The 23,244-nt window shown below is 37.0% G+C and overlaps 1 protein-coding gene across 5 annotated transcripts; it reads left to right on the top strand.

Annotated features, from left to right (window-relative positions):
• Positions 1-66: 66 nt before the first annotated feature.
• On the top strand, positions 67-21,477 carry CENPK (centromere protein K). Of its 5 annotated transcripts, none has more exons than NM_001398425.1 (10): positions 67-116; positions 2,385-2,486; positions 4,460-4,516; positions 7,066-7,138; positions 12,247-12,293; positions 13,622-13,698; positions 13,792-13,890; positions 14,120-14,249; positions 18,336-18,389; positions 20,773-21,477. In NM_001398425.1, exons 2-10 carry the CDS (start codon positions 2,406-2,408, stop codon positions 20,929-20,931), a joined length of 777 nt encoding a protein of 258 aa, NP_001385354.1. In that variant the 5' UTR covers positions 67-116; positions 2,385-2,405; the 3' UTR covers positions 20,932-21,477. The 5 variants fall into 5 exon arrangements, with proteins under 5 accessions (NP_001385354.1, NP_001038128.1, NP_001385355.1 ...); NM_001044663.2 differs by having other exon boundaries at positions 13,616-13,698; NM_001398426.1 differs by having other exon boundaries at positions 67-324.
• The last annotated feature ends 1,767 nt before the right edge of the window (positions 21,478-23,244 follow it).

The following is a 23,244-nucleotide window of genomic DNA, read 5'->3' as shown; positions in this document are numbered from 1 at the left end:
CCCCCCCACTGCCGGGCTCCCAAAAGCGGCGCCGCAGGGCGCAGCCAATGAGCGCGGAGCGCGCGCAGGAGCGAGCGGGCTGCGCTGAGGTGGCGGCGACGGGCGGTGGCGCCGCGGTAACGAACGGGCGGACGGGCGGGCGGACGGCGGTGGCGGCGGTCTTGGGGACTGCGGCTCCTTGCGTCGGTCCCGGGGGAGGCCCTGGTCTCGCTGGCGAGATTCAGCCGCTGGAGGTGCGGCCTTTGGGCCCGGAGGGCCGCTGAGGAGGGACGAGCCGGACCCTGCGACCGCCTGAGAGGGCTGAGCCCGGGCCCGCTGTGCGAGGTGTCGCTTCCCCCGTCGTGCTGTCCCCGGGGGAGGGGGGGGGCTGCTTCCAGTCTGACCTTTGGAGAGTTTAATACGTCTATGAGATGAAACAAATCTTCGCTTTTGAATGACGAAGATAAGCGTAGCGCTGTTCTTCCTGCGTGTGCTTTCACCTAGTTGTGTGCATCTAAAACGATGCATGGAGATAGGAACGTTAGTGACGCGCTAACAAAAGCAGTACCTGGCTTTCAGGTGTGGGGCACAAATGGAAACCTAATCTCGCCCTATGAGAAAAGGGAAAGCTGTCAGCTACAAGAAAAGACATCTGAATAAAATAGTACTTTAATGTATATGCTTTACACGGTCGTGATAAGAGACCACAAGTGAATCCGGCTTCTGGTATTGAGGTCTATAGTTTCTCCTTTAAATATGTTTGTCTTGTGGCTGTGTAAAATATTTCATGAAAATATTTCATGAAGGTCAACAATATTAAAGACATTATAATAACAACTTTTTTAGCTAGGTATTTATAGTTCTCTACTTTGTGTCCCATTTTCACAGTGCCAGATTGTGTTATTGAGTGGAGATGTGGGAAGATAGGATGCTTTTTTTCACCCAGCCACCCCTTTCAGGTTTCCTTTCTGAAGACTGCTTTATTTCCTTTTTTCTCTTTTTTCTTTTTTTTAAGCCCCCCAGGACCTCTCGACTCTGTTGCTGAGCCTTTTTTGCAGTGATGAAAATAATCTATTGAGGCTTTTTTTATTTTTGTTTGTATCTTTGCCAGGTTCTGGTCTAAGGAAAAAAAATACAGCAGATCTCAGGACTGCTTCTTTATTAGCCTTCTGTGGGGGACTCTGCTGGAGGCATTTCTCAATTCTTAGTAAATTATGTGATCTAGTTCTCTTTTATGTTATGGAGACGTTCCAAGACTCTTAAGAAGATAATGATTTTCCTTTGCAAAAACCATGCTGTTAGATTTTATCAGATTATGGCAATCTTAGTGTTCTTCGTGTTCTGTTTTTAATTATACTTGCAACAAATTTGCCAGGAAAGCTAAGCAGAGGTATTGGTACTTCTCAGTTCGTCAGAATAGTACCGCTATTCCAGGAGAAGTGCTGATTATTCTGTTTTTTTCTTAGCCACTCTGCTGTGGCTTACTTGACTGTTGGAAGTGGTAGTTGAATATTTCACTCATTTGCTCAACATATTATTCTGATTTGTTTGTTTGTTTGTTTTGAAAATGATTTCCTAAGATTTGCTTAGGAATTTATGCATCATTAAGATGACAAAGACGCTTATTTCTTCTTTAAAGCCTTACCACCTCTAGTACAGTTAGGAAGTTGCAGTTCATTGTTTTACCTTAACAGATTCTCCCTTTGAGTAACATTTTGGCCCTCCTGGTTTTTCTCGTACGTGCTGTTGACATTTATATTTCTCTCAATAGACTTAACTTTAAGATGACATTTTAAAACATGTGTGTCTGCCTGTTTAGCCTAACAATTTCTCAATGTTTTTAATTTGACTAGTTTGACCTATGACTTTTTTCTGCTGACCCTCCTAGTGCACTCTTTGTTTACTTGTCTACAAATATTTCAGCTTCTTTTGTTGTGTCCACAACATTTGAATTCAAAGTCTTTTTGATGAACAAGTGAAAATTGTTGTAAGGAGAAATAGCCTAGTACTAGACTATTGGAAGGCAGCAGAGATAACTGCTGAAGAACTTTGTGGATATATGGAAGAAAACCATGGTTATATGGACTAGCACTTATTCTCACGTTGTTTCTTTGTCAGGATAGAAGTTGCTCAGATGAACCAAAGCTTTTTTGAAAACTTTGCACTTTCTGATTCAAATGAAAATGTTGTTAGTATCTTATTTCAAAATATTTCTACAGTGTTACGGTTAGCTGATGTTACCAAATGATTTGATCCTATCTGTAAGTATAGAGTAGCTAACTGAAACCTTTTTGGATTCAAAGGGATTGCTCCGATATGGACTTGATTTAATGCAGCAGGTAGGATTCAGTAACCTTTAGTTTTTGTTAATCTGCATGGTAACTTTGCAATTTGCTTGTTAACAGGCTGAAAAATTACCAGAAATCATGAGTGACTCAGTTTGCCCTATAGATGCCAAGGAAGAACTCTTGCGTGAATGTGAGAATATTTGGAAGGAGATGGAAAAGGTATGCAAATGATGAATATTAGACTAGATTTGTTGTTAACTTCAGTCAGAATTTCTTGCTCATCTCCCTTCACTGTGTACTTACCACACCTCTAAAGAAATGACAAGAACAACAAAATGAAGACCTTTAGAAAGGCAAGCGTGTTGGCAGGGATGAAGAGTGTCCTGCAGAGTCAGTCTTTGTTTATCTTTGCTGATTTAGTTGCATCTTAAATAAAGTATAATGAGAGAATACATTAAAACTTGGGAAAAATGAAATGATAGTTATTTGCATTCTGGTAATACCAATACACTGAAATGGAGATCCTCTTTTTTGCCTTATTTGAGACAGGAATCAGTTGCTATTCAGAAGTACTTAGGGTCTTGAAGGACAGAATTGGAGGAGAAGAGAGATTCAGAAGGATGACACTCTTAGCATACGTTCATGCAAAGCTGACAGTTGCAACCTCAATCGTAAAATGCATCTCTTTTGTCAGATGGTCCAATATGCTAATAGCAAAGCTTTAGAGCAAGTCTTTTTAATTAGGCCAAACCTAGTCAAAATAAACTCCTAACCATTGTGAGGGAATGTTATGCATTTTATAAAATTCTGTTGAGACTAATGAAAGCTCATGCTCTACATAATGTTTTGAGTGTTGATTGCTTATCTTCTCTTCTGCGTGGTATTTATGCACCACTTATTTAGCTTTTTCTTTATCGTAGGCTCAATGCATTAAAAGGATCAGAGATTTACATAAAAATATTTCACATCTTAAAGCAGAATTAAGTACATATAAACTGTGGTTTATAAAGTGTACTGAATAGATTTTAAAAGATAATAGGATATTATTAGCTCTGTGTGTAAACCTAACACTTTTTTCTTATTACTTAAAATTTAGCACAGTAGAGTTCAGCACAGTGAACAAGCTGCAGAAAATCCTTCTGAAATATTGTAGTAAGTTACCAAATGAACTGCTGCTTAGCACGGTTTTGGGGGATCTGGATTTTCTTAAGAGACTTTCAGATAAGAAAGGAAGATAAGAGTGTTATTACTTTTAATTTAATTAGGAAAATCTTTGAAATCTTGTATGCCAGGGCATTATGTTCAGGATACAGGCATGTTTTTGCAAAAAAAAAAAAAAATCTAAAGAACTTATAATCATTGAATTAGCTTCTCTGTTGATATCTATGATGTCTTGTTACATATACTGTGCAAGCAACTGTATATTTACTGAAGAAATCCTATACTGTGTTTTGTTCCAAAACAGAATAATGAGGATTCCAAAGAACTACTTTTTAATTCTACTGCTTAGTAGTTTCCATTCTGCCCAGTCAAGAACTGGAAATACAATGCTGACTCATAGAAAACAAGAAAGAATCTAGCAGGTGTCTTTTGCTAAGGCCTTGGATCTCTGTGGTGGCCTGAATTTCTGTCTTGGTATTACTCTCATTGCAGTGAATGGGAACTGATATGCTCCACAATTAAAAAATAAGCGTGTTCCTCAACTGTGTAGTATATTGACCTGCTGCATGGGTTAAAACAAAAGCTGTGTTATAATGTGATTACTTTACTTGGAAAGTTAGAATAGTAGCACTGGGTCTGTTAACTTCCCAGCAGATTCCCCATTCAGCCTTGTTGCCCATGACTATCTTGTTTTCATAGTTCTTCATGTTCTTATCTGTTCAGTATTTTTCTCTGTGCTAATGTTTTCCTTGTAACTTGCTATTTTTCTCAAATCTTTTTGTCAGCATCTTTTGTTAGCTAGTGCTTTTTTACTTTGATTAATTGAATTTTTAGGTTTTTTTTTCCGCAGTACAATTTCAAAATATTTCTTTGTTTGCTGTTCTGGGTCAGATTCTGGGGGATGCTGTAAAAACAAAGTCAAAACTTTTCTTTCCTTATAATAAACAGTTATTGCTGCAATTTTAAAACACTATATTTCTTTCCTCCGAAAGGTAGGAATGAGTAAACATTGTCTTTTGCTTTCTACCCAGTGTCAGAGCAAGCTAACACTTCTAGCAGCAGAACCAGTGCCAGAATCAGATGCCAAGGTAAGGCAGTATTTTTTTATTCTCCACAAAATGTTCCCCATGAACAGAATATTTCTTCCCGAAAGAAGAAAACCAAATTATCTTAGCTTATCTCTGAAGTTGTTGGCTTTACTCTTAGAAACTTTGAGACTTATTTTGAAGTATGTCAATGCCCAGCAAATGCTGAACAGTTGCATTTACGTAGCTTCTTACATAAATGCAAGAGAAGAGGTTAAGTGCAGTCCTGCCATGTAACCTGATAAAGAACTAACACAGGCAGCAGAATGGTGGGATGTGTAACTTCAGTAGCTGTTTGGACTCAGTTTTTTTTATATCTTTTTTTAATAAATTAATTTATTTTTATATTTATCCCTTTAGTTTTACTCTGGAAGTTTGTGTTTGGAAAGTAGAGTTGTTCCTCGTTAGTGGATATCAATAGGAAACTGACATGCTTCAATTGGGAATTACCTGAGCAATGCTAAGTGTATGAATATGTGCCCCTGGAATTTTGGGGAATATGCAGAAAGGCAGTGTTGGCTCGCTGTTTAGTTGCTTGTTGATTCTAAACAGGAACTTTTAAAATTGAATTTATATGGGGACTCTCTATTTGGAAAGTATATTGGTTGAGTGGACGAAATACATAGATGTTATAAATCTCCATCCAACTTGACTTCAGTAGGTATATTCAGGTGGCTAATCCAGTATATTGGAATGATAAACAGAGCACTTGTTTCAGAGATTTCTTTGTCAAACACGTTCAAATACTGCATTGCTAGTTAATTACTAATTTTAATTTCTTGCTACTAGTAAACTGTGTTCTAAACTAGAATAAATAAAATGCAAAGAACTCTATTTATGTGCACAAAGCACAGGTTTTTCTCTTCTTTCAGTACTGGATAAAATCCTAGCAGCAGAAATCACTTATCTGGGCTTAACTGGGTGTAGGCTCAGAGTTTTTATGTTTTTCTCTAGCTTTATTGAAGTCCATCATGGCCTTGTAATTAACTTTTGAGATGAGCTTTTCTTAAAATCTCTCACAGTGAGACTCCACTATTAAATGGAGTTGCAAGAGTTTATTCTACTTTGTGATCGAAAATGACAAGGAGAGGAAAAGGTCATGCTAGACCCTCAGTCAGCAATTTTTAAGTGATCCTAATTTAAGCACTAACATAGGCACTTCTATTATCATTGTAGCTGGCAAAGAAGCTTTGTTGGTGGTTTTTTTCTTGCCGTTGAACTAGTCAGTAAAGTTCACTGTTTACCCACCTCAAAATCATAATCTTGCAGTGTACTGTTTGAGGTTTTATTCTTTAAGTCTGAGGATGATTCTGGTCTACAATGTAATGATTTGCTTATTGAGAAGTACGTTTTGCTAGGAATATATAAATACAACATGAGAAAGACACTTAATTATGCATGTATTTGCAGTATGTATTTGTCTCTTGAAAAGACCCTGATCTACAGTTTCTGAATGGTAGTGTTAATTTAATTGTATATTTCATGTGTGAAAACATTTTGTAGATCCTTTTTATCAAGTTCAAAAGGTAACAGAGCAGGCTGATGATACTGTCAAAAGTAGTGTTCCAGTATTACCAGAGAGGTGACACCACCTAATCTACAGAATAAAAAAACATTTGTATGATGGATTATTATTTTTTTTGTTTCAGGTTTTTTATTTTCTTTTCCAGTCCTGTTTAATATTTTAAAAATTTCCAAAGTTATTTTCTAAGTTGTTTTGAGTGGTGAAAATCTAAGCTTAAGGTGTCAGTTCTCTGTTTTATTATGAAATCTTAGCTGATGATTCTTTTCTTTTTGATGAAAAGCCGAGTATGGTCTGTAGTCCCTTACATAATACATCTTGTATATATTGTATGTATGTATTTTTCTTCAAATGCTATGTGCAGTCTCCAATTTCAGGAAACAGAACAGCAATGATGTGTATGTATATATATATTCCTTCTCCAGATCATAGTAAAATAAATGAAGTATGTTTTTAAGAATTCTGGTCATTTAGGTGGTTGTTATTGTTCGGCGGTTGTTTTTTAGTTAGTTTTCCTGAACTGATGCATTGTCTTATTGCTCCTATATTTTCAGTGCTGTCAGTGAGCTAGAAGAGTAATCTAAAGCTTTTTGATGTCGTTGAGTGCATAAATGTAGCTTTGGTAGACAGTATATTTGACTACTGCTTTTTGGAAGAAAACCTTTTGTTCAGTCATCACATCTGTCTGTCCATTTTAGTGGTAAATGTGTATCTGCCATACATCAAGAGACAGTCAAGGATGTGAAATACTGATGCTTCTAGTGGCTTATCTTCAGCTGAGAAGAGGCAATTAAGGGAAACATTCCAAATCTGAGTATTTGTTTTCTGCCTCCTGAAATAAGAGTGAAAACGTTTCTTGACCTCCGCAATTGCTTTTTGTAATCCTCTAAAGAGTAAAATGGTCTTTTGCAGTAGTCACTCTTCTGTTTCTGCTGCATAGATCTAATGAGTGAATTTTTATCCCACTCTCTTATTTCATTCCTGTACAATTCAGCACATTTTAAAAGATACTTAATTTCTTTTAATGCAGGTTTCCTTGTTACTGACACGAATGCAGGCTTTAAGAGCAGAGTATCATCAGTGGCAAAAAAGAAATCCTGAATGTAAGTAGCTGCTTACCTGTAAGGCATACTCATGTGAAGTTCTGCAACATTCTTCATCTGAGCATGTTAGGCTGTGTATGTGTTGACTGTCTTACTGTATCATCGTACTATAACTAGTTAAAAGTCAAATAAAAAGCTTCCCACCATAATATTTATGTTTAATTTCTAGCAGTTACTCTATTTTCTTTTAGTATTTCAGTTTCTCTCAAAGTGATTCTTACTATGACTTGAACTTACAACTCTGGAAAAGAATGCATAATTCCTATCATCATCAATTGGTTAAATGGAAAATAATTGTTAGCAAATTTCCTAGAATATTTCACCCTGAATCAGAAACATGAATTATTCTGTCACCCTCTTTCACGTTTCTCCTTTCTGTGATTCTACTGCATTTCTTGTCTCTACTTCCTTTTTTGGACAAAACTACTTTGGCAATTAATTCTTTCTTAATGCTGTCTTAAAACAGACTGATGTATTTTTTTTTCATCTTTGCAAATATTGCTAATAAACTAATAATAACTTACCTAGACATGTTCTTAACTGCAGTTCCTTTTTTGCTTTAGTTAATACTTTTTGTATTATGCTGTACTAGCTGAAACTTTAAATATACCTTTAGTGGTAACCCCCAGCATCTGTCTTGGATTTAGTAGACATCAGGGATTTCACACTAAGAAAACTACTAAAAACTTCAATTCATTGTAACAATACAGGAATCTAGATTGCTTACTGAAAGCATAAACCACTGAGGCAAGCTGTAGGTCTTCCATATTGTCTTCAGACACTGTGAAAATAAAACCATTCAGAATCTAAGTGTAAGTAAAGTCCTCAGGTGTGCTATTTTAGAAAATCATTAGTATTCTGATGGCATCGATTTTTGTCTCATGTCCAGTCCCTGTTAGTACCTTTCAACTTAGTAAATTTTGTTAGGTAATCTTTAAATGCATACATTGACTCAACTTTTTTGAATATTTTAATGCCAGAGTATTCTTGTTCTTCTTAAAGTTCCTGTCATTTTTGGAAACACTGTGCAAACAGTGATTTCTGATACCTTATTTGGACAAATGGAATGCATTTTTAGATGAATATTATAGTCACTTTTCTAGCTTCTTTCAAAGCTCATGTACTTGCAGCATAGCATATGGTCAAGTAAGAGGAGCTGGAAAGATTAGAAATGTTTCTTATTTCATCAAAATGGATGCTGGTGTTCGCTGGAAGAAATTCATAGTTCATGTGCTTTGTAAGCCTGTCTGTAGGAGAGGTCAGCCTCAAATGCTTCTTAGAAGTATGTAGACCAAAAGTATGACATTGAATAAAATTTAGGAGATGCTGGTTCTTGGCTGCTGCTCATGTATAAGCTGCTGACTGAAGGAAACAAATTGAAAGCATTTGAAGTTTTTATTTGGGTAGAATACCTGATGATATTAGGTTTCTTTACTAAAATATGCTCTTATTTTCAACTTTGGGCTATTTGTTTAAAAATATATTCTAGAGGCATAACCTGTTTTTTATTGGCTTGCTGAGTTGCATCACTCAACTGTTCATACTTATTCCCAGGTAAAAAGATCTGTTGTTAAAAATCTTAATTTTGTATTGGATAAATGCTTTATGCATTTTTATTATACAACATATAATATCATTCTGCTGTTAAACCTGTGTGGTTTTTTTTGGTAAGTTCTCTGATAGAAGGAAGGAGAATCTACTGCTAAGAATATGAATGGGGTTACAATTGTGGGAAAGCTGAGGGCCTTCTGTACTTATATCTTCCACGTCTTTCATGGCTTCTTTCTACTTTCTGATATAATGCTGATAAGCACCTAAGTTGCTTTCCCCAGGTGTGATGAGGGAGAGCGTCAGAAAGGTAAAAGCACTGAGATAAGGATAGACTGTCCTAGTTCTGTTCTGTTTCATCTTCTCGTGCAGTCCCAGCCTCCCCACTGGCAGGGCTGCATGAGAAGTTGAAAAATCCTTGACGTGGTGTTAAGCGCTGATTTAAAGTAACTAAAACATTGGTGTGTTATCACCGCTGTTTTCACCACAAATCCAAAACATAGCATCATAGGAGCTATGAAGAAAACCAAAGCTCACCAACCAAAACCATGGCATGCCTATTCTTTGCTTTGGAGGACAAATTACTTAATTGAAAATACTGCCTGGATGAACCTAAACAGGAATAGCAGAAATACCATTAAGTTCTCTGCCCAGTTGTATTTAATTTTATTAAATTAATTCATGTTATTAAAGAGATCTTGCTCTAATAATAGCACAGACCACTACTTCCAATAGATCTAAAGCATGCGCATGATTTGTGAGTGCTTTACTCCTATTTTGTTTTAAGATTTAGAGATAGTAATTTCCTAAGCAAAAGAGATTTCATCCTGACATGTAATTTGATGCATTTTGCGCTCATTAATCTTGTTGGTTTATTTATAACATTGGACAACTGCTATTAAAGCAATAAGACTGCACATAAATTGTGCAGATTTGAGACAACTATAAAATTACTTTCTTGAAGTGTGCTTTGCAAAATTGATGAAATCAATTCTGTTGCATTTAAGAGATGTTTCATGCTTTTGTAAAGGAAAAGCTTTTAATTAATTTTATTTAAGATTAGAAATTTGGTGTACAAGCTTGGGCAAAACATGCTCTGATCATATTAACACTTAAATGTGCTAGAGTAGCTCTACTTTCCCCGTTGATAGATTCATATGCTTCTTTTTTTTTTTTTTTTAAGTCATACACTAACGCAGATATTTGAAATTAACACGGTACTGTGAACTGACTCAAGTCCATTGAAGGCTATGAAATACAACAATTTGCTTCTTATTCAGAAAATGCATGAGCCATAAATGACTAGGTTTTGCAGAAGCATTCTAGGGAAACATCACCCCATGCTTGAATAGAATAACATTTTCCCTGAAGTGCTGCTGTTGCTGAGGGTTTTTGTTAGGAAGTTGAGCTTATTGGTCATTTCATCTCCTTACATGTATCTATTCTTGTAAACACTAAGGATAGTGCTTTCCTTTGGAAGTTTTTTTAAATGTGATATAATAGAGGCAAGGGATGCCATCCGAAAAGACCTGGACGAGCTTACAAAGTTAACTATTAGCCATGTGCAAGATACCACTCCTGGGTTGGGACAATTCCAGATGGAGACTGGGAAAAGATTCATAGAATCATAGAATTGCTCAGGTTGGAAAAGACCGTAAAGATCTTCAAGTCCAACTGCAACCTGACCATACTACCCTAACAACCCTCCGCTAAATCATGTCCCTGAGCACCACATCCAAACGGTTCTTAAACACATCCAGGGATGGTGACTCAACCACCTCCCTGGGGAGCCTATTCCAGTGCTTAACAACCTTTTCTGCAAATAAGTTTTTCCTGATATCCAACCTAAACCTCCCCTGGCACAACTTGAGGCCATTTCCCCTCATCCTGTCAGCTGTCACCAGTGGGAAGAGACCAACCCTGCTCTTGCTGTAAGCACCTTTCAGATATTGGAAGAGAGCAATAAGGTCTCCCCTCAGCCTCCTCTCCTCCAGACTAAACAGCCCCAGTTCCTTCATCAGTGGCATTTCTGTATTGAGGTGCCCAAAACTGAATACAGTACTCGAGGTGAGGCCTCACCAATGCAGAGTACAGGGGCAGGATTAGTTCCCCAGTCCTGCTCACCACACCATTCCTGAATGCCACTGGCCTTGGAAGAACTCAGTGAGAGCAGCTGTGCAGGCAAGGACTTCAGGATTCTGGTGGGTGAAAAGCCTGACACAAGCTGGCTGTGTGTGCTTGCAGCCCAGAAGGCCAACTGTATCCTGGGCTGCATCAACAGGGGGGTTGCTGACAGAGAGGGGGACTGTCCCCCTCTGCTCTGCTCTTGTGAGGCCCCACCTGCAGTACTGCATCCAGGCCTAGGGCTCCCAGCACAAGAAAGATGTGAAGTTATTGAAGTGGATACAGAGGAAGCTACAGGGTAATCAGAGGGCTGGAGCACCCTCCTGCAAAGGAAAGCTGAGGGAGCTGGGCTTGTTCACCTTAGAGGTGAGAATGTAACCTTCCAGTACTTGAGGGGAGCTTATCAACAGAAAGCAGAGTGCCTTTTTACATGGTCTGATAGAGATATGACAAGGGGGAACTGTTTTAAGCTAAGTTAGATTAGATATGAGAAGGAAATTTTTTTAGTCAGAGGGCAGTGAGGCCCTGGCACAGGCTACCCAGAGAAGCTGTGGATGCGCCATCCCTGAAGGCAGTGATATGGAAATGATTAAGGGCTTGGAGCATCTGATGTGCCAGGAGAGGCAGAGAGCTGGGCAGTATAGACTGATGAAATCTTACTGTTGTGTATAAATACTTGAAAGGATAAAGTAAAGAAGGAAAAAACAGACTTGATGCTATTCAGTGAGAGGGCAAGGGGTAATGATGACTAACTGAAATAGAAGAAAACCCATTTAAACAGATTAAAAATTCTTTTTACGGTGATGGTTACTTGAGCAAGTTGCCTAGAGAGGTTTTGGTCTCTCCATATTTGATGGTAGCAAAAACCCTAATGGACATTCTGTTGCAGTTTACCGTGCTTTGAGTTAGTGTTGTATTGCACAGTCTCCTGAGGCCCCTTCCATACACAACTAATCAATGACTGAGGAATTCTGAGAAATTTTCAATCTCTACGTAACTTAGATTAGATATTTGCAAAATATGGGCACGAGGTCTGTAGAAAACTTGGCTAAACATTCTGTTCAAATAAGTTATAATAAAGTTCTAATAAAATAGCTTGCATGTACAATGGAAAAAGCAGTGTGCAAACTCGGCTTACACATAAAAGTAAAGTTAGAGTAATAGTGAACCTTCTCACAGTTCCTCAATCATTTGATGAGCCTGTTTTAGAATGAGTTTGAAGACTGGAGGAATTTGATTTCCTGCGTTGATGGAAACTGTTCCACTGACAACTCAGGCTTGCTTATCCTGACATACAGACTTGACGTTTCAAAACTGTACCTGTACTTGTTTGTGTATACTGGGGGAAAAAAAAAAAAACCTAAACTGAAACTGAGTTCTTTTTTTCACTTTGAAGTGACTGAAACACATTAAAATCCATTCATTATATTTTTCAGTAATTTCTACTAATCCAGAGGTATTGCTGTTATTAGGAGAAGAAGAGGTAAGTCTCTTTTTCTGATAATAGTTAACTTTTTATTTAAACTTTTTAAAATTCTATTCAGCTCCCATGTTTCCCTACAGCTGCTCCTGTTGTGAACTGTTGCTAAGCTCATCGGTATATTTCTTCAATCACTGTGGTTGTTCTAATGCTTATCTTCCCCTGAATTATAATTATTAAAATTTTCTAGTTGTAATGAACGATTTTTTTGAGCTTTATTTATTTATTGCATTTCATACTCTCTATTATGTAACATAATATGTTACGAGGAAGATTCTGTATTCTTCGCTCTAGACATCTGTGAAAATCTGCAAATGCTTTGTTGAGTTCTTCTAGACTTGAAGGGCAAATCAAGAATGCAGTAGTGGTAGCTTCACACAGTATTGGTTGAACATTGATATGTAACAGTGGCTAAGAATATGCACACTGCTGTGGTTTAAAAAATACCTTTTAGATTTTTCCTCCTGGCAGTTTTCTTCCCTCTAGAATCACTGACAGTAGAGAATCCATCACCTGTTAAGAGCCGTTATAAGTGAGCTGTTTAATTAAGTTTAATTAAATAATTAAATCATTTTCACTGTATTGATGTGTTATGCTCTGTGTATGCTATAGCTACAACCTTTTATGGCTTATTTTGCTGAGGGTTCCAATCTTTTCCATGTATTGTGTGTACACAGCACAATTGCATCTGTATGATATTTTTTAGAAGTCTTGTTTCTTTGAGCAAAATATAGTTTTTGTAGTGTGTGTGAAAGGAGACAAAATACATCCAAATTGTAGGCTTATATTAAAAAGGCATAAACTTATTAGGAATATTGCTTTTTAGTACATAATGTATTAGCAAAAGACCCAGTCCTATGAGATGTACGTTCCTTGCTACGCCTGCACCTGTAGCTCTTGGCCACAGGAGTTAAATTGTTTCTTCCTCTTTCCTGTCCCATACATATAATCCATATCACTAATGTACACAATTAGCCCTTCTTTGCAGTGTCTTTCTTTTTCAGTGCTATACATTTGATGAATGTGCATTTAGTGTTTCATGAGATGAACAGCACATGTGAGTGCTCCATGATTTGCTTCAAGTAAAATTAATGATGTTTTACCATCTTTCTTCACGTTATTGAGCATCTGGGCCAATAAAATTGCAAACAGCTTCAGCTAGATTTTAAAACAGTGATCACCTGAGCCTTCTTAAGAAATTACAGATAATTTTGGCTGTCTTTACCTGATATATGAAACCAGATCTACAGATAAAACCTTACATAGAACAAATAGTAGAGGCTTGGCTATTTGTAAATTGTAGGTTTCTTTTAACTTTTTTGTAGTTGCAGAAAGTAAAGAAAGAACTTGAAATGGTGCTGTCAGCAGTTCAGTTAAAGAATGAAAAGCTGAAAGAAGATCTGGAAAGGTAATACAGTAATTGGGACTTAAGAATTGTTGTCTAGGGAAAACTGCATTGCACTTATCAATTGTACTGCATCCTATTTTTCATGTTTCAAAGAGAACAGCAGTGGCATGACGAACAGGTGCAAATACTAAACGCTTTTAAAGAAATTGAAGAAGAAATGAAAAAAGAAGTCGTAACAGATTCTGAAAAAAGGTATTGCTGTAATGTCAAATTTTTCATATTGAAGAACTTACATTTCAAGAAAAGTATGTGACCAAACAAATACTTAAAAATGTACTGCTTCCTTTGTAAAATAGATCCAATAATAAGATGACAATCTTCTAACAATAGAAAATGAGTGCCTTTTTTTAATTGAGAAAAAAAATATTTTGTTGAATTTAATATTCTGTTGGTATGTTTTTACTATTATATTGGCTACTAGAGTATTTCAAGAACTGAAAAACCAAATGTTGGAGTTAAAGGAATATAAGAAAAAACTCATGAATGCTTTGGGTGAGTTCCTAGAAGAACATTTTCCCCTTCCAGAGAAAAATGGAAATGCTAAAAAGAAGGTAAAGTGTTGAGTGTGTGTGTGGTTTTTCTGTTGTTCTTGTTGTATTTTTTTGTGATGGTTTGTTTTTTGTTTGTGTTCCTGACTGTTACATTTAGAATGCTTCATTTTTCTTTCATTAGATGTAATATTTTGTTCAAGTCACTGGTATAGAATCTTTGGTTATTTCAAAATATAAGTATATTCTTACAGCTGATTCTTTATATTTAATCAATGTATTTCAACTTGGTTTATATTATCTAAGGCTGTTCCAACTGATTTTTTTTTCAACGCATGTAGCCTTTACCCAATAAGATGTATAAAAGCTGTGCCAAATTTGAAAATGATGTGGGGTTCACTCCAAATTGCTTCTTTTTTCTTTTCTTTTTTTTTTAACTGGACTAGGCAAGTGGATTCATATTTTCCTTGGCAAAGCAAATTTTAATTGCCTAACAATGCTTTTGGAACAGTAGTAAGGACAAGTGTTTATAATTACAATATAGTTTAGAATGTTAACCATCATTTTCTGTTCAGGCAAACTGGGCCAAAAATTATCTTAAAGTTTAGGGAAAATAGGCAGTCGGGGAGTATTTTGCATAATAAATTCAAAATCTGCAGTAAAAATAAGCCTTTTACCATTCCTATTTAAAAAGACTGATTAGAAAAAGGCTATAAATAAGGTGGGGGGTTGGTTTGGATTTCATAGGCGCTTAAGAACACAGAATTAGATTTCTTGAATCTAGTTCCCTGTTATTGCAGACAACCACATCATACAATTTCTAGAGTATTCTGATTGAGCTTCATTTTTAAATCTGTTTAGTTACTGCTCTTCCTATTGTTGTTTGTTCTAATGTTTCAATTATCCTGGTTAGTAATTCTCTTAATTTACAGTCTTGAATTTACTCGTGTCTAATAGAGATCCATCTATAGTTATTCCAGTATTGTCCTTAGAATAGCTCCTTCTTTCTTGTATTTACCTCTCCTGATATATTAATGGATAGCAGTCATATCCCTTCTTTTTCTTTGTTTCACAAACTGAAAGAGCAAAGCTTTCTGTTTGTTTCTTATGAGAGAACTTTTCATTTCTCTGGCTTATTGTAATACTCATTGTCTATATTTGATTCCTTTCCTTTTTTTTTTTTTTTTTTTTTTTTTTTTTGGAATCTGGTAGAAACTAACATTATAAATATTACTAGCTCATATTCTTCACAAAAACAAAAAACAAAAAAATACACTCGTCTCTTTCCTTACTGTTATTTCTAACTGATGAGACTTGAGTTTCTCGTAAAGAAAAAAAAAATCTTGGGTTCACATAGTACATATTAGCACATAGAAATGCTGAGTGCAGTTTTTGAGGCGCAAGAATCATCTCTGAAGTCATCCGTGCCTTCCTGTACTGTATTTGAGTTCTTCTCCATATCAGTAAATACTGATCACCCTACTGTTGTGGTTTAACCTGGCAGCTCTGCGCCACACAGCTGTTTGCTCACTTCCCCCTCCCAGTGGGGAGATTGGGAAAGAACGGGGGAAAAAAAGCATAACACATAGGATGAGATAAAAGCTATTTACTAAGAGAGAAAACAAAAAGAAATAATAGTAATTATGATTTTATTATGCATTTATATAAACAAAACAAATATACAACATGCAGTTGCTCGCCACCTGCCAACCAATGCCCAGCCGGTCCCAGGGCAGTGTCTGTCCCAACCTGGCTGACTTGCCCCAGTTTTACAGTTCGCTTGAGATGCCACGTGTTATGGAAAATCCCTTTGGCCTGTTCAGGTCAGCTGTCCTGGTTCTGTCTTCTCTCATCATTGTGCTCCCCCAGCCCCTTTGCTGACATGACAGTACAAGAAGCTGAAAAACTGAAATGTCTTTGGTTCTGTGCAGTACTGCTCAGCAACAACTAAAACATTGGTGTGTTATCAATGTTATTTTTCTCCTAAAGCCAAGACATAGCATCATACCAGACACTATGAAGAAAATGAACTCTGTCTCAGCTGAAACCAGGACAACCTACTTTTTTTGTCACCGTTACTAAATTAAACTTTAGTGACTACAATCCAATGACTTAATTAACAGTAATCTTCCAATCAGATATTTCTTCATTTCAGCCTGATCTCTCATCTCCCATTTTGCTAGTTCTTACTTGTCTTGCAGGTTGTTGGGTTTTTTTTAGGATGTTTGTTCAAATACCAGTTACTTTCCCAGAGGAATTTTAAGCTATTGTCTATTTTTCTCCCCATGGATGTCATATCTTTAAAAATGTATTTCATATAATGAGATAGACAAGTTCATTTGCTACCATATATGTGATTCATATGAAAATCTGGTCTGGAAGTGATCTCTGGAGTTCTTCCAGTCCAACTCTATCAGCAAGGCCAATTTCGAGGTTGGATTAAGTTCCTCGTAGTCATCTCCAGCTAAGTTTCAAATCAAAGAAACGGTGCATTCATGTATGTGTTTCAGAATTCTGAGGAGCAACTTGTGTTAGAATCTCTCACCCCAGCGCAAAATTCAACTCCTTGCATTTTCTCAGCCTTTGTCATTCTGTTAGAAATCCTAATTAGTTTCTGTCTTCTTCTTTTTTCTATGCAATTTTCCTTATTTTATTGAAAATGACATCACCCAAGGTCTCTAGGATTAGTCTACACTTTCCTTTCTCACAGAAGCTCACTTTATACCTTCATTTGCTTTTACTTAACAGTAGGACTTATTCTGATAAATTTCCAATCAAGATCTTATCTTAGTTTTAATTTTGTTTATACATTTATTGAACTCTTAAACACAGGTTATGTTCCAATCAATCTTGTGAATTTGTATCTTCTGTTCTATCTTTCAACGCTATTGGTTCTTAGCGGCCCAGCTACTGGTCCTCCATAATCAGCACTTAGAATTATCTGTGGAGGCTGGAGAAAGATGTTTTCCTTAATGTGTCAGAAATGCAAATTGTCTGCATTAGCAATAGAATTCGATGCTACCTGGATTCAAAAGAAGGTATTATCCACATCTCTTATCAGCTTGATTCCCTCACTAGAGGAAAGTCATTGAGGCCCTAGAGTGTGCCTAGAGAAGGGCAATGAAGCTGTGAAGGGTCTGGAAAACATCATATGAGGAAACTAGGATTCTTTAGTCTGGAGGAGACTCAGAAGACCTTCATCACTCTTCATGACAAACTGAAAGGAAGTTGTAGCTATGTCGGGGTCATCCTCTTTTCCCAAGCAACTAGTCATAGAATGAGAGGTAATGGCCTTGAATTGTGCCAGGGGAAAAATTCTTTCTCAAAAAGAGTGGCACTGCATTGGAACAGGCTGCCCATGGAGGTGGTGGAGTTGCCGTCCCTGGAGGTTTGAAAAAGGGTCGATGTTGCACGGAGTGACATGGTCTGGAGTGGTCACAGGCATGGGTTGCTGTTTGGACTATGTGATGAAATTGATATTTCCAACCTTAATGATTCTGTTATTTTAACTCTTAACTGTGTTAGTAGTTTTGTTTCACTTCACGGAAGCTGCTTGTGCTTTCAGTAGCTGTGTGTGACTGTGAACGTGCTCCAGGTGATTAAAAGCAGTGTGAACTGCTGTAAACCTGACTTAGGCTTCCACCTGCCTTCCACCAGACACCAGCACCTGGGGCTGGGATTAATCATAGTTAGCTTCTGTGACCACAGTATGACAGACTGCTTTGCCAGATTTGCAGCTTATTGTAAACATTTATCTGACGTTAAAAAATATATATATACTGTTTTTGTAACAGCTCATATTAACAGAATGTTTTGCATTGTACTATGTCTAAAATATGGTTTTATTTTTTGGTTTTATTTCAATGTAGGTAGCTATACTACACTCATGTAAGATTACATGTAATGATTGTTAAAGTAATTATGTATAATTTTGAAGTTCATTATATTGCACTGACAGATTTATTACTTAAATCCTACCTTGTATTTGTATTATGACTGAACAAAAGCATATGTCTTCACCTGTTGTGTACTATACCATCAAATAATTGTGTTTTGTTTTCCTTGTCATTTATGATATTTCCTGAATATTTTGTTTTGTGGGTGTTTTTTTTGTTGTTGTTAATTTCAGTGGGGGGTTTATGTTTGCAGAGGTACTCTGAAGAGCCACCTGAACAAGTGATAACAATACATGAAATTTTAGAGGTAAGGTGATATTGTGTAGAGATTTGGGGGATTTTCTAATCCTCGGATCTGACTGCAATCTATTCATAAGATAAATAACAGAATGACATACTGTTTAGATAATTTAAAAGTAAAATGTTTAGGACTGTTTAATTTTTATTTTAATTTCTATCAAATTAAACCTCCACATTTTTATGAGACTAGATAACCAAACCTTAAGTTTCATCTGGAAAAATGATTTACCCATTATTTCTATAATTTTATAATGTTTATTTTATAGAAGTTTTATGAGCCTTAGAGGTTCATTTGAGGGAAAACATGCTTTGCTTAAGAAAAGATGTCAAACAAATAATTCCATTTTGTGCTGTGTTTTGTACTGTTTAAATACAAATATTTCTGAAAAGTAATATGCTATCAGTTGCAGGAGAACTAAGTAATATATATTAACTGGATTATCTTCTTTCGCATGAGAAAATCATTGAGTCTCAATTCATATATTTCTAATGGATTTTATGCTAATATTAGTTAGTATGTATTTTTCATTACAGTACAATTTAATATTTTGAATTGTCGAGCATAATTCTGAAGGAGCATTATATCTTTTCACAAGCATTTTTCCATCTAGTCTTAAAGGTAGTTTCCTTTTTGTCCTCCATGCTTATACTTCAGACAGTTGTAAGTATCTACATGTAGAACCTCCCAGAAAAAATAAATTCTTCTTCTTGAGAGAAAACTTGATGAATAACGTTCTGGTGTTGAGATGCTATGATCCGGTCACTATGACATTGTTGTACTTTAGTTTAAAGCCCAAACAGCGAATCTTTACTTACATCATCAAAATTGTTTTACATGCCTGAAGTATCTCAGCATGCCTATTAATGTCAAATTAGGCAGAGTCTGAAAACAGACTCAAGAATTTGAAATAGATGTATTCCCTACAGAAAACAAATTGTCCTTCGTATTTTTTTCTGATAATATTAGTCTTCTTAAAATGTGAACACATGCAAATAGTGTCTGATTTCCATTTGGAATAATGTAATAGTTCCAGAAATTCAGACTTATTTTTAACTATTTTGGCCTAAACTGTGAATGTCCCTTATTTTTATTTTATGATGATGATAGTTGTGGGGTTTTTTTTTCTTCTGTTGAGCAATTTGGTTCTAGTTTCTAACCATTTGCTTAGATACATATAATGGTTTCTTAAAAAGACAAATACTGAGTCACATTTCTATTGTAATTACAGATTTACTATTGTAGAACTGTAATAGATTCACAGGATTACAATGGAAGCATGTGTTTCTAATGATGTCTCCTTAATGTGTTGGCTTTTCGGATAAGGGAAGTGTACATTTTTAATAAATCCTTTTTGACAGGCTAGGTGTATACATTTAGGTAATTCAAGCATATTAACACGTACTTCATTAACTTTGCATAAAGTACCTCAGCAAGCTCTAAACCGATTCATCATGCAAACTTCCAAAATTGTATTATGCTAATTTTTATTCCACTATGAGGCTATATTTTTCTTATAAGTTTTTTTCCCCTTTAAACAGTTTAAGAATTATTACTATTAGATTGAGAATTCAGTAGACTAGTTTTAAAATTTGAAAGATATTTACAATATAAATGTATGTGAATGGCCATAAGGACAATTTTGGAATATAAGATGTCAAAGAGGACTAAGCAACAGCTCATCTAGAGCAATGTAATTGGAGTAAATATGCAGCACTAGAGGTAATGAATACAAAATACATAAACTAGAGCAATTCTTGGGAGTGTTCATAAAGAAAAAAAAAGCAATTTTTTTTAAACAGTACTAGGTGGGGGAAAGTTTTTATGCATTTTTTCATCAGCAAGAAAGAGGCAAGCAGACTATTTTGTACTTAATAAAACTAGGAAGGCTGGGACTCTCCAAGCTCTGAGTAGAATAACAAAGTATCTAGGATGAATAAAGAAAGCATGATAGAGTAGGCAAAATGACATAATCTGTAGGTATTCATTCCATGTGACCAATACTATGGGGGCATAAACATGGTCTTCAAGACCACAAAAAGAATGCCAAAACTGATGTTTGATTTTCAGTCTCTTAACTAATAGTGTATTTAGGTAAGGAAGAAACAAAAGGTAAGGAAATGAACAGTGCATTTCCACTGGTACAGATTTTTACAAGCATTGGTGGTAAGTCAGTTATGGCTTTGAGACAAATTATTTCCAAAAAACTCTCAACTGTGTAAGGATTTCCTACTGCCTTCATGTTGGTATTTCTTGGGCATTTACAGTTATACCATCTAAAATCCCTTAAGAATTTTTGATATACAGAAAAAAAAACATAGAACTGGAATTCTCCTTTTGTCAGTACTAATTTCTGCAACATGTTCTAAATTTTGCACTTCTGGTCTTCCAGATTCTGTTGAATCAGTTAATGTCCACACCACACGAACCCTATGTAACAGTTGATGACTCATTTTGGCCACCTTATCTGGAGCTGCTACTGCGAAGTGGAATTGTCCTCAGACATCCAGAAGATCCAAACAGGATACGTCTAGAAGCTTTTCACGAGTAGTGTGATCTACATGTTTACTTTTAAAACAAATCACTACTACTTATGGGAAGCCATACTTATGTATCTGCTGGAAATTGCTGGGAAAAGGCTCGGTGGTGTCCCATATGAGAACTTCACAACTCTTTGAGGATGGAGGGGGAGTGAGAACAGTTTAATGTTGAGTTCTAGCATAATTGCCTTTTTCAGCTATACTGACTATGCATAATTATAGGTCCTGGTAGGTGTTGTCCAGAAACACTGACTTTTGTTTTTAACTGCTTGCTAAATGCCCTCCATTCAAAGACTGGCTGTAGTGTCTGACTTTCATACACATTTAGTTGCTTTTTTTTTTTCCTCCTTAATTATTCACCTTAATTATTCAGGGTTTTATAGAATGGTCTTTTTTGTTTGTTTTTAAATATTTTGTATTTTGCTATCCTTTACACATATATTATTCATAAAATCTTTTGAGGTGGGAAGTATCTTTAAAAGTCATCAATCTCGGGTTCTTCACTGATCTCCTGTGATAGTGTAAATTCAAGAATAAAAAGTATTAACCACCATCTAGCCTGTGTTTTTTTTTCTTTTTTTTCTCAAAAACAACAGCAAGAACACAGGAAATGATGACAGAGTAGCCTATAAAGGCAAGCAAGCTCTGTAAGAGCTTAAGTATTATTTTTCATAACACGAATACTATATCTGATTAAGTAATCAGAATTGCTTAAAGGAATGTGTCTTCATCCCCTCCCTCTCCCTGCTGGCCACCCCTTTTTAAGGCAGCCCAGAACACAGTTGGCCTTCTGGGCTGCAAGCGCACACTGCTGGCTCATGTCCAGCTTCTCATCTACCAGGACCGCCAAGTCCTTCTCTGCAGGGCTGCTCTCAAGGAGATCTTCCCCCAGTTTGTATAAATACCTGGGATTGCCCCAGCCCAACTGCAGCACCCTGCACATGTCCTTATTGAACCTCATTAGGTTTTCATGGGCCCACTTCTCCAGCCTGTCCAGGTCCCTCTGGATGGCTTCCTTTCCCTCCAACATATCAATTGCACCACTCAGCTCGGTGCCCTCCGCAAACTTGCTGAGGGTACGCTCGATGCCATCGTTTGTGTCCCTGATGAAGATGTTGAAGAGCACCGGTCCCAGGACTGACCCTGGGAGCACCACTTGTGACCAGCCTCCACTCTGACACAGAACCATTGATCACAACCCTTTGGCTGCATCCAGACAGCCAATTCCTAATCCATCAAACAGTCCATTCTTCAAATCCACACTTATCCAATTTAGAGAGAAGGATGTGGTGAGGGACCATCTCAAAGGCCTTGCAGAAGTCCAGGTAGATGACATCCACTGCCCTTCCCCCATCCACCAAAGCTGTCACTCCATCGTAGAAGGCCACCAGATTGGTCAGGCACCATCTCCCCTTGGTGAAGCCATGCTGGCTGTCTCAAATCACCTTTTTTATCTCATATGTTCCTAAACAAAGCTTCTAGGAGGATCTGCTCCATGATCTTCCCAGGCACAGAGGTGAGGCTCACCGACCTGTGGTTCCCTGGGTCTTCTTTTCTCCCTTTCTTAAAAATGGGAGTAACGTTTCCCTTTTTCCAGTCACCGGGGACTTCCCCAGACAGCCATGATTTTTCAAATACAATGGAGAGCAGCTCGGCAACCACATCAGCCGTCTCTCTCAGAACCCCAGGAAGGATATCATCCATTAAGACAGGGACCAGACAAATAGAGGACATCAGGAGTTGGAGTCTATCAAAGGCTGCCTGATCAAAAAAAGCCTGTTGACCAGGCTTTCTTGCTTTGACTACAAGATGTATCATACTCTCAGGCTCTCATCCTCATGGTGGATTTAAGGTACCTGGCTGTCTGCTGGGAAAGCAAGAATGCGAGCTGCAAGCAATCTAGGAGACTCCTGGAGCATGTTGAGGACAACTTCCTGATCCAGGTATTGGACAGACCTACCAAAGGTGAAGCATTACTGGACCTGCTGCTCATCAGTACATACCCTGTGTGCTAGTACAAGTGAAAGGTGAGGATAGTGTTGAAACTCTTAGGAATGACAAGGAAACATAATCAACATAAGTTCAAATCCTTCCTTTTGAGTAGAGTACCGGTTTTAGACTCTTCCTCCCATTTCCTCCCCCGGAACCTGTTTTCACTCAGGTACAGACACAGATATTGCTCCCATCTTTTTTAGAATTGTTCTATCATAACTGTTTCATATCATCAGGCAACCAGTATAGCAGGTTAACCTCCCCCTAAAGAGGACACATTCCTGACAACTGCTATAGCCATGGGTCTTACTCTCTTTCATCCCACACCTGAT

The sequence above is a fragment of the Gallus gallus genome, chromosome Z (genome assembly GCF_016699485.2).
Source record: "Gallus gallus isolate bGalGal1 chromosome Z, bGalGal1.mat.broiler.GRCg7b, whole genome shotgun sequence".
NCBI lineage: Eukaryota > Metazoa > Chordata > Aves > Galliformes > Phasianidae > Gallus > Gallus gallus.
The sequence above is the reverse complement of the archived record's forward strand: the minus strand, read 5'-3'. Positions and strand labels throughout refer to the sequence as shown.